Source organism: Lindgomyces ingoldianus, assembly GCF_010093535.1.
Source record: "Lindgomyces ingoldianus strain ATCC 200398 unplaced genomic scaffold BDR25scaffold_43, whole genome shotgun sequence".
NCBI classification, from domain to species: Eukaryota; Fungi; Ascomycota; class Dothideomycetes; order Pleosporales; family Lindgomycetaceae; genus Lindgomyces; species Lindgomyces ingoldianus.
The window spans coordinates 407,728-421,372 of record NW_022985204.1 but is presented as its reverse complement, the minus strand read 5'-3'; the positions used below and the strand labels follow the sequence as shown (position 1 = coordinate 421,372).

General features: G+C 43.8%; 5 protein-coding genes across 5 annotated transcripts; 2 read left to right on the top strand and 3 right to left on the bottom strand.

Moving 5' to 3' along the window:
* Positions 1-282: 282 nt before the first annotated feature.
* On the bottom strand, positions 283-718 carry BDR25DRAFT_361320 (uncharacterized protein; the record flags this gene model as incomplete). Its single annotated transcript, XM_033696391.1, has 3 exons — positions 283-298; positions 338-579; positions 671-718. 3 exons carry the CDS (start codon positions 716-718, stop codon positions 283-285), a joined length of 306 nt encoding a protein of 101 aa, XP_033541627.1.
* A 360-nt stretch (positions 719-1,078) lies between these two features.
* BDR25DRAFT_95239 (uncharacterized protein) lies at positions 1,079-3,596 on the top strand. Its single transcript, XM_033699292.1, has one exon. The coding sequence runs from the start codon at positions 1,186-1,188 to the stop codon at positions 3,448-3,450; it is 2,265 nt and encodes a 754-aa protein (XP_033541626.1). The 5' UTR covers positions 1,079-1,185; the 3' UTR covers positions 3,451-3,596.
* Positions 3,597-6,662: 3,066 nt separating this feature from the next.
* BDR25DRAFT_156114 (uncharacterized protein) lies at positions 6,663-7,265 on the bottom strand (the record flags this gene model as incomplete). The annotated part of the gene is made up of 2 exons (XM_033683970.1): positions 6,663-6,862; positions 6,926-7,265. Coding segments are annotated over 2 exons (540 nt in total), but the record flags the coding sequence as incomplete, so codon positions are not given.
* A 1,125-nt stretch (positions 7,266-8,390) lies between these two features.
* On the top strand, positions 8,391-10,417 carry BDR25DRAFT_296412 (S-adenosyl-L-methionine-dependent methyltransferase). The gene is made up of 5 exons (XM_033688920.1): positions 8,391-8,649; positions 8,701-8,979; positions 9,050-9,100; positions 9,198-9,721; positions 9,786-10,417. Exons 1-5 carry the CDS (start codon positions 8,407-8,409, stop codon positions 9,946-9,948), a joined length of 1,260 nt encoding a protein of 419 aa, XP_033541624.1. The 5' UTR covers positions 8,391-8,406; the 3' UTR covers positions 9,949-10,417.
* Positions 10,081-10,461, bottom strand: BDR25DRAFT_95235 (uncharacterized protein). The gene has a single exon (XM_033699291.1). The coding sequence runs from the start codon at positions 10,425-10,427 to the stop codon at positions 10,212-10,214; it is 216 nt and encodes a 71-aa protein (XP_033541623.1). The 5' UTR covers positions 10,428-10,461; the 3' UTR covers positions 10,081-10,211.
* Positions 10,462-13,645: the final 3,184 nt, after the last annotated feature.

The window sequence follows — 13,645 nt, the reverse complement described above, 5'->3', positions numbered from 1 at the left end:
GTACGTTATAGTGTATGTTATATAAAGCTTGCAATATTCTTATGTTTAAGTAAGCCTTAGTATTTTATATTTTATTTAGCTTAGAAGTTTTTAGAAGTTTTTAAAAGTTTCTACCATTTCCTCTATTCCTAAACAGGTAAAGAGCAATTCTAGGTAAAGCATTCTCTTCTTCTAGAATTTAGAACAAGGTAGGCATAGTCAACCACGTGGCCTTCTCTCGCTTATAGAGGTTTAGGCTAGACTAGAGACAACCGCTAGTGCTAGTGCTAGCCCTAGCATTATCTATATATATATCATACTATGCGAGAATACTTAGCTTAAGTATTCTCGTGCGTACCTTTTGGTACAGTGGGGAAAGTCGTATAGTATTGGCTTGGCAGGCAGGGCGCCTACCTCATTACAGAATTGCAGTAAAGGCCAAGTCAAGATTTTCATCCTCAGAGTCCTAAATATATTGATAATGCTCATCGTGAGCGGTCTCATCCACAGAAGAGCCTTGGCCATAATCATTGAACCCCTCTTTTGGCAATAAATGGGATGTTTTGCCTGTCGAATCTTGTTACGATCGGCATGCTCAAGCTACAAGCAAGAGGTGGTGTAACCCAACTAGATTAAACTAAGGAGCAGAGGAGCTGCTCTACGAGTTTAAATATACATGTGTTTCCCCTACCAAGGCGCTACTCGTTGCGCAAGCGAGGGAGCTGAAGCTGCAGAGCATGTGACGCGGTACGCGCCGTCACAAATCTCATCATCTGCTTTGCGCTTGCTTGGTTTGGGCAGTATCTTTAGTCATGGACTCCTCGGGGGGTTCCTCATATATTCAAGATTCACGCTACTGCAAAGCAGCAAGAGCGGTCTACGATGACATTATTTGAAGAGATTGAAATAATAGACGTGAAAGTAAGTGACAGAGCGATCCATAGGTTCCGACAGTAAAATTGACGCTAGTAGGAATAGGGAAGCGGCCCTCTGATTGGTCAAAAACCACCCTCCCTGGAGGAACACTTGGCGGGCGCTTCCCGTCTCAAACATAACCCCCTGCGTTGCGGCACAGTCGTCCTTCAATCTCGCTAAAATACTCATCTGGGTTGATCAGTCGACAATCAAAAGAAGGCAGCAATCCATCATCACATATCTAAAGAAACATTGTCTAGTCCCACCAGCTGCACCTTCATTTTTGCGAAAATGGCGTTTCAACTGCCATCTACATATACAGCCCCACCTGCAACGAGCGGAAACCCAACATTTCTCGTAAATCTTCCGTCTAGAGGGACTGCATCCGCTTCTAAATCGTCCAAAGCGGCGCCCATCCGATATACATCCAACGGCCACCGGGTTAGAGTCAAATTACCACCTTCACCGAGCCCATCTACTACTCGATGGTCGTTGGAGACGCCTGAACAGGACGAAGATGATGACGATGATCTGAGTTTCGTCGGCAGTGAAAGTGAACATTTAAGCGATGAGAATCGCGAAGAACTAAGTGATGATGGAGATGAAACTAGAGACGATAATAGCGAGGAGCTTAGCGATGAAGATGGGGAAGAATTCAGTGATGATGATGGAGAAGAATTTGATGACGAGATCCCTGAGGAAGAAGTAGCCTCTCTTCTTCTCGAAGCCAAGGAGTTATCTGCGCCCACCCCAATCCCACATATCGCAGTCGCGTCTCTCCCAGGAACAGTTGCACCTGAACGGGACGACAAAGACGGCAAGGAAACAACCCAGGCAAATGTTACCGAGGAAGGTGAAACGGCGGGCAAGAGAGACGACCCACCAGCGGCTTCGGCACCTACAGCAAGTAGAAAACCGCCACCGTTCACATTCGGAAACGCATCACCCATAGTCACCACGTCTGCTTCTCAACCTATACCTGGTAGAGGATCGACTCTGGACTTCGCTGCGGCTTGGAACAACAATCTCGACCTTACTCTCCCCGAATCCTGTCAGATGAGCCTATCTAATAATCTATTATTCAATGAGGTGTTCAAAATTCAAGAGATAGACCGCAAATCCCATCCCTGCCGAGGCCTTGACGCACAAGGCGCTCAGTGTAAGTCCAGCGTCCCAAGATGCCACAGCCTCAGCATTAAACTCGTAGAAAACTCGCTCGGAATCGTAGATGTAATGAAAGACAAGGAAATCGAATATCTCGCGGTGTACAACATGTGCGACGACCACACCAAGCAGGCAGCGAAGCTTGCCAAGGAATGGATCCGGCTTGCTAACCTGACTGAGGCTGCGCGAAAGTATTGGCTAAACCAGCAGAAGTCTCTCTTAGTGGGGTCTCAAGCCTTGTGGAAAGCGTATGCTGAGTTTGCGGCTGCTGAGATTCGACGAATACTCGCGCAAGATGAGATTGCAGTTCGGGTAGAGAAAGAGAAGACCGAACTCTACAATGAGTCGCAGAAGACTGTAAATCAGTTGCGGACGAAGATCGACAGCATTGAGAGTGAGGTCTTCTCAGCCGAAGGACTCAACGAGCCATCTAAGAAAACCCTTACAAAGTATCTCGATGAGATCTCCGCTCTGGAAAAGCAGATCAATAATCTCACGACCGAGAACTCTTCACTCAAAGAAGCCCGAAAGTCAACTGAAGATGTACTCGCGAAAGAGAGGGAACGCGACCAGCGTGATCTTTTGGACACGAAAGATCTCTACAAAGTGTCTCAAATGACCGTTGAAGCGCTTCACACGGAGATTTCCGCTTTGACTTCCAAGGTTAGCGATCTGACGACCGAGAATTCTTCCCTCAAAGAGGGCCAAGAAGCAGCTGAAGACGCTCTTGTTAAAGAGAGGAAACTCGGCCAGCAGGACCTTCAAGACGCGAAAGGGCTCTATGAGGGCTCTCAAAAAACCGTTGAAGCGCTTCGCAAGGAGGTTGACGCTCTGAACTCGTGTATCAGCGAGCTGGCAACTAAAGAATCTTCGCTTAAGAATTCGCTAGAATCAACGCAAGATGCGCTGACCAAGGAGAAGGTGCGCAGTCGAGAGCTTGAGATCAGGCTTGAAGAGAGGGTGGCGCTGGGGATCAAGACACATGACTCGCCTGAGACGAAGCTCGAGAAGTACCTACGCGAGGAGCTAGACAAATCTCAGCGTCATGTTCTGCAGCAGCAGAAGGACCTCGAAAAGTTGCGGGACGACCATGTGCGACTTCAAATCACAAATGCGACTCTCGAGAGCCAGGTCAAACAGATTGAAGCGACCAAGGAGGACCTCAGCCGTGCCTCTAAAAGAGAATTTCAAGAGCTTGTCGAAAAGAATTCAGATCTTTCGAACCAATTATACTACACAAAGGCTGAGTTTGAGCAGCTGAAGGCCACCGTGGCGGCTACGGAAAAGGAAAATGAAGGAGAGGCGTCAAAGTCAAAATTCAGTCTAAGAGACATCTACAGAAGGCCAAAGCACGAGACTTCTAGGCTGCTGACACCGCCCACGGATCAGTGATCCCTTTGTAAGAGACATATGCTTGTCTTTGAACATTATCTGTTGTAACGCCAATTCTTTGGCCAAAAGGCAGAGGTTAGTTCTCTCGGATATCTTTCGTAGTCATTGTTTGTTACATGTAAAACATACTGCAAATGTATAACAAGGGCACTCGCCTGCAATTTCCAAGAATTCTCTCTCCGCTCTACATCTGTTCTCCTAACATGGATCCAACTCGGTCGGAGACTGTCCCAGCTCAGTCCGCCGAAGATCTCGGGATCAACCTTGACCAAGAGTATCAACAGTACCACTGCAAAGGACCGACGGGGAAAATAACGCCTTGTCCCGAACGTATTCCGGCAAAACATACATCCATCCAAAGACTCCCACAGAAGATCGCGCGTACGGATATGGCTAAAACTAACGACAATGATATCGAACGTCTGGCTGAAGCTTGTCTTTGCGACAGGAATCATCACTATATCTAGAAACGTCTAGCGACACAAGGTTGGATGCGACGCTTGAAAGCAGCTGCACTGATCCGAAACTATGCAGTAAAGGCAGCTAAATAAAATATTGCAGCTACTATATTGAACGAAGAGAGGCAAGAAAAAGAAGAACCGGAGGGCACGGGTTGAGTAGGTCGAGAATGAGGACGACGAAGACGGAAATACGGATGCAACTGACAACGTGAAGCAATACCGATCGCCAAGCCAGAGCACAGGACTAAGGCTTCTGCTGTATTTTCGATGATGCCTTGTCCCGCCTCATGGCTACATACGTGGAGTAGATTAGACAACGGAGTTAAGGGAGGCGGAGAAGGTCCCAACAGGGGACGCCGGTGAGCACTTTAAAGCCTCCATTCCCCAAACCATAAGTCAGAACAACGAAATTAAGGGGTGGAGTTTCAAGGTGGACATTTTGTTATGTTGTTGTTAAACAGAGCCCTATTCTTTGTTTCATTGCCATGTGTTGTGGCAAAGGGCTTTCCTATCCGTGGGGCAAACATACATCGCCCTGAACCTTGGCCGCTACCACGAGTTCCAGCCCCGTCACGCCTAATTTGACCGCTAATTCGCTCGCAACTAGTGACTCCAACCTCGTATCTCTGCACGAATCAGAGTCTCCCCAATGATCGAGCCCTACTACTGCCATCCACGGCTGCACCATGCGAGACACTTCCGATTTTATTGCTACGAATTTCGTAGTCACGATTGGAAGGCCTATTATAGTGCAAATCAGCAAAGAAGATTAATGTTCTCACCATCATTCCTGACCGACCCGAAATAGGAAACTCGTCCTTCGAGCCTTCCCATGCTCGACTGGCTGTGGGATATTCTCGCCCTTGTTGACCAACTCGAAATCGAATCTTTCCATACGACAGGATTAAGTAGTAGTGGACCAATATGTTTTGGCGGTAATTCGGGGTTTGCACTAACAGAGCCACCCTTGGACATGCCATTGGCGCCGTGGCGTGGCAGCTTGGATTTCAACAGTTTCCCTTCTCTAGAAGAAAGCTAAGGAGATGCTCCCCGGTGAGACACTAATGGAGGCGAAGGAGATGCTAGCTCTGTGTTTATATTTGTTCCTTTCTTTCCATATATTATACGTGTAGCCTTGCAAGGGGCATGAGTTATGAGAAGCGATGTATTGTGGATGGAGGGCCCGAGGCGCTAAATGATATATATAGTATTGTAAGGCGCCAAGCCAAGGTTGGTTAGGCAGCCCATCATTGAGCCCCCCAGCTTACAAAACAAAATCTTTGCAAGAGTTTGATATGAATAGACCCGCTTCCTTGGCCTTAAATAGTAACACTGTTCTTCAAATTCCAAGTTGAACGATCCAGAAGAATACAGCGCAGGTGCAGTATAGCCCATCTAATACTGTGTGACAGTGGCCACTGTTGCGTTGGTCAGCCCGCAATTTGAAACGAAACATCGTATATGCTCCTTCGGACCACAGCACGCACGGCCGCTTCCTTCGAACATATTAAATCGAGTCATTCCCGCACTTTTATAAAATACCAACCTTACTTTTGACGTCAAGCTTCACTTCGTAAATAGTCCTTCTGCTGCTGCCCAAACGCCTCTGCAGGCCATCGCAAACACCAGAATCGCCATCGCGCCGCCTTTATTCCGCCCACCAGGTATCAGACCACTTCATGGAAGTCAAGAGAAATTTTGTCGCCGGCGACGGACTATGGATAGCGTTCGGCGCTCTAGTACTAGTCTTTATATACGCACCCATCATGCTGGGTTGCTGGCTGTGGAAATTCTACGTGCGGCGGACGCGACAGAGCGAGGACGGCGCGGAGCTTAATGCTGTGCCATATCTGGTCGTGAGAAGAGGAGGTCTAGGTGGTGAGTTGGTGACACGGATGAGCTATGGGGAGGTAGAGGCGAGGAGGGAGGCTGCGGAGGGTGACAGGCTTGTTTAAGGGTGACAGGCTTGTTTAAGGGTGAATTTGAGAAAGCGAATATCGGATTTAAGGCAAGGTGGGAAGCAATGAGGTTGAGATGGATAGTGCCGCTGAGTTCGTTAAGCCGGCCAAACGTTTTCGAATTTCTCCCCTCCCAAAACTAACAACTCCCTAGAAGTAAACCGACTCCAGCCAGCGCCCACCAGACCCGCATCTGTTTCTAGTATGTCTATTCGCTTCGTCCTTGATTTCTAGGTCTTGATCCACTACGCCGACATTTGTTCATTAAACCCCGGATCCATTGTGGGGAGGAATGTAAAATTAGCTGCATTAAGCAGATTCTAACCTAGGTAGTATGTTTCAGTTTAACAATTTAAAGCATGTAACCTCTTAGTATTAAGTTGGTACCTCACCTAACAGTAGGATTGCTTCTATGCTAGTTGCAGTGACTATAGTTTAAGGAAGGAGTAGGAGGAAGAAAGAGGTTAGTGTTGTAAATTAACCTTGCACACGTCTCTGTCATTCTAAAACTAGTGGTGATAATATTGTGAGAAGCTCTATATTTTAAGAATAATGTGGATGCTGTGACGCAAGTTTTAATGTTATTTGCCTCGCCTCTAGATGTTACGCAGACCAGACTTAAGAGGTCCAGCTCAAGGCTCTGTTGAAGTGACTTGAAAGTGGTGACCAGCTTGGCCAGGAAGAAATTTGGAGCAAACGTCAGAGCAACCTGGTGTTGACTGATTAGTTCCAAGAATGTCGTAGGAGATGTCACGACATTGGCAGCGCTGACGTGGATTTTATCAACACTGAGCTATAATGCCTGAAGATGGATCTCAAGGAGGCCGGAGACGTGGTCTAGGCCGATCCAGTTCAAGAATGGCCGGTCCCGGGGAAGCACGCGTATTGAAGCCTTGCCGGCAACTGCAGCCAGAACTTGTTCGCGTGTGAAGCAGACGGCTTTCGCGTTGCCTGTACTTCCAGAGGTCAACATGAGCATCAGCAAATCTCCACCTTTTATGCCGTTCGTTTGACCATGATTTGTGCCATTTCTCGTAGAAATTCTGTTAAAAGTACTTGTAAGGCCATTATTATGGCCATTCAGATGGCTTTCAGCATCATGGTTGTCGCCATTGGTACGCGAAATGTTGGCATGAGAAGATCCTTGTTCGGATTTGTCAATTACACTCTCGAAGGAATGTAGATGTATATTGTGGCTGTTGCTAAACAAAGGCAGGAATTTTGATCTGGTAAAACATATCGGAGACTCCAGGAGAGTAGACAGGTTCTGAATGTGCTTATGGCGATCCTCCTCGATGTTGCTGAAGGGGGATGAGAGGACTGGCAGGCGGCCAGCGAACACAACTGACCAAAACCACAGGATAACGTCCCAATGATCGTCAAAGTGTAACAATACCGGATGGCCAATCAGGAATTGCTTGAGTCGTTGAATGGTGCAGCTAATAATCTTGGCTTCCTTGAATAGGCTTGTGTAAGTGATTTCCTTAGGGTTGCGGGTATTGCCGAATGAGCGGCAGAACAGGCGTCCCGGGTTCTCGGAATCTGCCCTGTCCTTGAGGACCTGCTGCATGTTTTTCCAAGGAGGCATGTTGTTGAGTTGATGCAATGTAAAAGTCAGCTAAAGATGCTCCACAAGCTTGAGTTTCCTTATGCCGATCGTGAATGTTGAAGTTTGTCCCTCGAAAGTATCAGCATGAGACTTACTCACTTATCGTTGCATCCGGTCGTGGAATTGATCCTGTCCTTCTAATCTAGGCATACGACTGACATGCTTGGGAAATGGGTACTACGGCAATCAAGGCAAGGCGGTTACAGAACGCAATGGGCTTGGCACATCTGGCGGCTGGCGGAAATGGCGGAGATTGGTGAGGTTGTTCGTAGTCACTAGGGTACGCTATCTTTCCGTTGTCTTCTGTAGCTGTATTGCCGCGCCTGAAAATGTGCAAGAGCATGCATTAGCTCTTAGATCAGGCGCCGTTGGAAGGACTCAGGTCAGGGATACATGCTGGGTCCCATCTTGCAAACCTATGTGCCACATCCTCCTACATCCTGGCCAGGGTGGTCTTGGCCGACCGGAGGCCTAGCATGAATCTTCGGTATCCACCGAAACAGAAAGACTTTCACCATGCGCCGCATTCGTCGCTTCGGTGTCCGAATGATCCATGCAACTACTTGCAGAATGGTTTGTTCGTTTCACTGCGCATTTGCCGTTGCTCGCCGATCAGTTTACCCCTTGCAATATTGGAGCGGCAGAGCGAGGTTGTGAGCGAACAAAAAGGCCAAGAAGGTGACTATGCCGTCGCAGCTGCAGAAGCGCCACACCTTCCCAACTATCTGGAACACCAGGTCTGTCTCTCCTTGACCCTGTCCTGTATCACGACTGCAGCAATTAATCTGGAATTAGGCAATTACAGCAAAGCTGAGCATCACCTGTCCAATTGTTGAGGCCCACCTTGAAAGAACAAATGATCGTCCCTCTCGTGTCCGCGCTCTGCGCTTGGCCAATCTTCGGAATCCTCTTCTTTCCCTATCTCGCGATGGCTTCCAGCAAGAATACGACTCCGAGAATCGTCGAGCTCGCGGCTCAGATTAGCAGTTCTGTCACCAAACTGCAAGAGAAGCTATCAGCCCAAGGCGCGGCGACCCCGTCATTTGCTGAGAATGGCCCCGAGTTGCTGCCGGAGGATGTTTCTAGTCTCAAAGATGCGGTGCTTGATGCAACTGCTGAGCTGCACGAGATTCTCCTGGACCCTCTGCTTTTGCTCTTCAAATTCGCCTCTGTAAGTCTCACGCGCACTCTGACGCGCTTTCTACTGGGCTAATAATTACAGATTGAGAATCTAGTTACCATCGACGGAGTATGCCGATACAAAATCCCGGATATGATCCCTACAGGAGGCAAGATCACCTTTGATGAGATTTCTGAAAAAACAGGCCTTGCAAAATATACTGTCAGACGTCTCGTCCGACACGCGATTACCATGCGCATTTTTGACGAACCAGAGCATGAAGTGATCACACACAGCAAAATTTCCAAGTTCTTGACCATTCCTTACATCAATGGCTGGGTCGAATTCGAGGGCCGAGACACCTGGCCTGCTAATACGCGAGTAAGTGCGCCAGGTTCTAGAATATCTCCAGAACGCGTAGAAATGAACTAACGCCTGTTGTCTGTTATAGATCATAGACGCGCTTCAGAAATGGCCTAATTCGCAAATGCCAAACGAGACGGTGAGCTTGCCACGATCGTAGAGTCAATGATGCACTCTGTCTCCCAGAGCATCTCGAATCTAGATGGAAAAAAGAGAGCTGTTACTGATTTTTACAGGGTTTTGTTCTTGCCAACGATGGCAAGACAGTCCCGGAGGTCATCGCCTCCAACCCTGAAGTAGCAGCGCGCTTTGGAGCTGGAATGGAAGCTATCAACCTCGTTCCGGGTTACTCGATCAAGAACATTAACACGGTCTATGATTGGGCATCCCTCGGCAACGCGACAATTGTCAATGGTATGGGATCTCGGGGCCAAGCTGCCTTCGAGTTGGCGAAGAACTTTCCGAAACTCAAGTTCATCGTCCAAGACTCCAAGGACACCCTCGTAGGGGTAAACTCAACGATCCCTTCGGAGTTGGCAGGCCGGGTCAAGTTTGACGAACACGAGCTCTTTGCGCCACAGGATGCTAAGGCGGATGTCTACTTCTTCCGCATGGTCTTCCGAGGTCTGGGTGACGCGTTCGCGACCCAGGCTTTGAAGGCGCAGATTCCGGCTCTTCGACCTGGAGTGAAGATTCTCATTCAGGATGTGGTAATGCCGGAGCCGGAAGCCATTCCCTTGTGGAGGGACCGATTTGCAAGGTATGTCGCCACGTGTCAAAACGGATCATGAAACGTGGAAGCGCTTGCTAACAGAACCTCACAGGTCAGTGGATTTGGCTCTCGAGTGCTTCTCCAACGGCCGTGAACGATACCTAGACGAATGGAAAGCTCTTCTTGCTGCCGCTGATGAACGATTCGTTCTTCATAAGGTATTCGTGCCCAAGGACTCCTTGCTGGGTATCATCGAGGTTCACTGGAAGGCCTGAAGGGATCGGTCTCCTTGAAGATCAGGCAAGGCACTACAAACCCCCCAGGCGCTGGTCATTTTCGCATTTGGGTCATCACGGACATAATAGACTCTGTGGTCGTTGAATCCTTTTTGAGTGTTTCTTTTAGAGTCAGTATGTCAATCATTACAGCTTGGTTGGGAGACCCCTGATCTAAGCCTGAGCACATATTGGAAGGTCCAAAATTGGACCTGCACAACCCCTGAGCATGAACGAAGGGGCCTGTTTAGGGAACAGGACACTCAGCTATACTTTCCTAGTCTCGTGCAACTTTGTTTCGGCCAAGGCAGCTGTGGGATCAAGATATTATTAGCGCCAGCACAGCTACCACTTCTGTTAGGGTCTTGGCCAGCTGTTACGCCAAATGCTGGAATCAGGCTTGGATCTATGGACACAGTAGGCATTACGGAAGCAGAGATGACTGCCACTGGAAGAGCGAGAATAGTAGAAGAGCGCATTTTCAATCAGCGTGATGATGTAGCTCTAGAAAAGGTGGGAATGAAATATACTTACACTTACACTTACTAACACTTTCTAAAAATATTCCTATAGTGAGGACTAAAGAGGCCCACCATCCGAAGCATAGTACAAATCTCCATACTACTGTAGGCCCTGTTTTGGTACCCGTTGGGAACTGTTTAGTCCCGATCCAACTCAACTTCCACAAATGCACAAAGCGGCAAAAAAGGAACTGTTAAGTCTCGGTTTTACACCTAGCACAATTGTATGTTATGAATTTAAGTTAGTAATTAGGAAACTATTCTAATTGCAAGCTAAGTGCCTATAAAGAGCCCCTTTTGTAGCGCTTGTAGCTCTTGCACTGCAGATTTTAATCCTTAAGATTAAGCGTTAAAGACTCCTTTTAAATGTATAGCAACAGACAAATTTGCCTTAGATTCCTTTTATAGTCTCTAGTTTACTTCTTTTAGATGCTCTAGTTTTTTTTTCTACTTGCTGTTAGCATTCTAGTTTAACTAATACCTGTGTTCTTATTTCCTCTATTACATAACTTAGTAAAGGGTTCTCTTCTTGTAGCTAAATAATTAGAGCACTAAAACTAATGTCTGTTTTACTAATAGTTAACACTACAATGCTGTCTAATATACCTAAAAAGTAGGCAGAGTTTTCTTACTTTGCTAGAATAGCCTTAAAAGTCTTTCTAATGCTATTACATAGCTTTTTATATGCGTTAATAGAATAATTACTTATATTTTTTAAGAATAAGTGTTTTTTCTTAGGGATAAATCTCTAAGCATACAGATTATCTAGGCTTAGAAGGAGATAAACCTAAGCTAGCTTTATAATAATACTAAGTCTACTTTCTAAAGCTTATTAGCTTCCCTAAATACAGAAGCTAGCTTATATTATATATATATGTTAATAGTTCTTTACAGCGTTTTATTTTCTACTCTTGTTGTTCTAGATTGCTTATACAAATTAGAGCTATAGATTAATAGGGAATGTAGATTCCTGTAGAGATGATTTGTACAATATCCTTCTTAAAATCTGTGTTATCTTCTTGTAGTTGTTTAGGGTACTAAAATAGCCTCTTGCTATTGTTAGGAATGTTTAAGCGCTCTGCTGTGACTAGCTGTAAGATGTTTATATATAGAATAGGACTAGTTTTAGTTATTACCTTTAAGCTAGAAAATAGAGGCTTCTAACGTACTTCACAGGCAAGTTGCTTACACACCTAAGTTACTTACTTTTACTAAGACCCTACTAAACTACTCTTTTTATACTAATATATTTCTAATAACACTACTTAGATGTGCTAAAAGAATATTAAATATAGCTTATACTTTAAGCTTTTAAATAAAATATAACACTTTTAAAGTAATATACTATAGCTATGTATAAAGTTTTTTTAAAAAATAATAAATAACTAATATACTAAATAGCTTTTATAAGCTAATTTTATAGCTAACTTATAAAGCTAAGTAATAATAAAAAGTAGATAATTATTAAGCATATACTTAAGCTATATATATAAGAATTTTTCTTTTAGCTAGTAGCTATAGGTAATATAGTTAATTCTTTATAAGCTAAGCATAATTTAGGCTATATTAGTATAAACTAGCTTAGTATGTTTATAAAGTGTTATTTAAAGCTTAATATAAAGTTTAAGTATAACTATAACTATAAAAAAGCTTTTTATAAAAATTTTAAACTAATTTAAAGCTAGTTTAGCCTTATAAAGAATATTAAAGCTAAGTATAGTATTTTAAATAATAACATAACGTACTTTATAGGCGAGTTGCTTACACACCTAAGTTGCTTACTTTTGCTAAGACCCTACCACACTACTTTTCCTACACTAATGTATTTCTAACAACACTACTTAAACATGTTAAAGAAACATTAAATATAGCTTATGCTTTAAGCTTTTAAATAAGACATAACACTTTCTAAGTAACACGCTGCAGCTATCTACAGAGTCTTTTAAAAGATAATAAGTAACTAACGCACTAAACAACCTTTCTAAGCTAATTATATAGCTAACTTATAGAAGCTAGATAATAATAAGAAGTAGGTAATTATTTAGCACATACTTAAGCTAAATGCGTAAGGATTTCCCCCCTAGCTAGTAGCTGTAGCTAATATAGCTAATTCTTTACACGCTAAGCATAATATAGGCTATGTTAGCATAAACTAGCTTAATACATTTATTAAGTGTTACTTAAAGCTTAAAGTAAAGTTTAAGTGTAAGTATAACTATAAAAGAGCTTTTTATAAGAATTTTGTAGTAATTTAAAGCTAGTTTAACCTTATAAAGAATATTAAAGCTAAGTATAGCATCTAGGATAACAACATGTACAACTTTAACAAAATAAGGTTTATAATAGGCTAGATATCTACTAGAGCAGTTATATTAAGTTTAGAGAGATAAGGACAGCTAAAAGTAGTCTAGCTAGGCAACTAGAAGTGGACAACAGCTATCTAGGGCATTAATGCTAAAAGGTAGGCTATTTTGCTCTTTATTATTTTCTAGGGTAGCAACTACTTTTTAAACTAGTATAAAAAGGAAAATCTACTCTAGAATTAAGTTATTATAATTCCTAAGCGCAGCTAGACTACTAATTAGCTTAGTCTAGACTAGTTAAAGCACTTTAACGCGCATATAAAAAAGTGTACTGTTAGCAGCTACTGTCTGCTAGTTATTAACAGCTATAAGAGCTATAACTTGCTTTATTTTTAGTAATACTATAAAGATAACAAAATTATTACTATTTATATGCCTTTTTACTTATTGCACCTTTTATAGCTACTTAATGTAGGTTGTTTTGCTTCTTTAAAGAAGGCGTATAAGTGCTAAGCTAAAAACCTTATGCGCAACTAAATTACTTATATTATAAAAATAAAGTTTCTGCTATGCTTTAAAGCAGCTTATTATGCTATAATTACTTCTAGTAATATCTAAGAAAGGTTCTAAGGCGCTAAATTAGTTCCTTTTAACCTACAACAGGTTATAATAGGCCTTAATGTAAAGTTGCGCACTCTATTACTACTACTACCTATATATAACAAGCTCTAGTAGTTGTAAACCCTAAGTAATACTCTAGAACTTAGGTTGCAATTAATGCTTATAAAGATAAGAATTTAGAAGCATATAAATAGTTTACTAACTTCTATAGTTAAGGCGTTTAAGAAGGTCTTAAAAAGGGCAGCAATAATT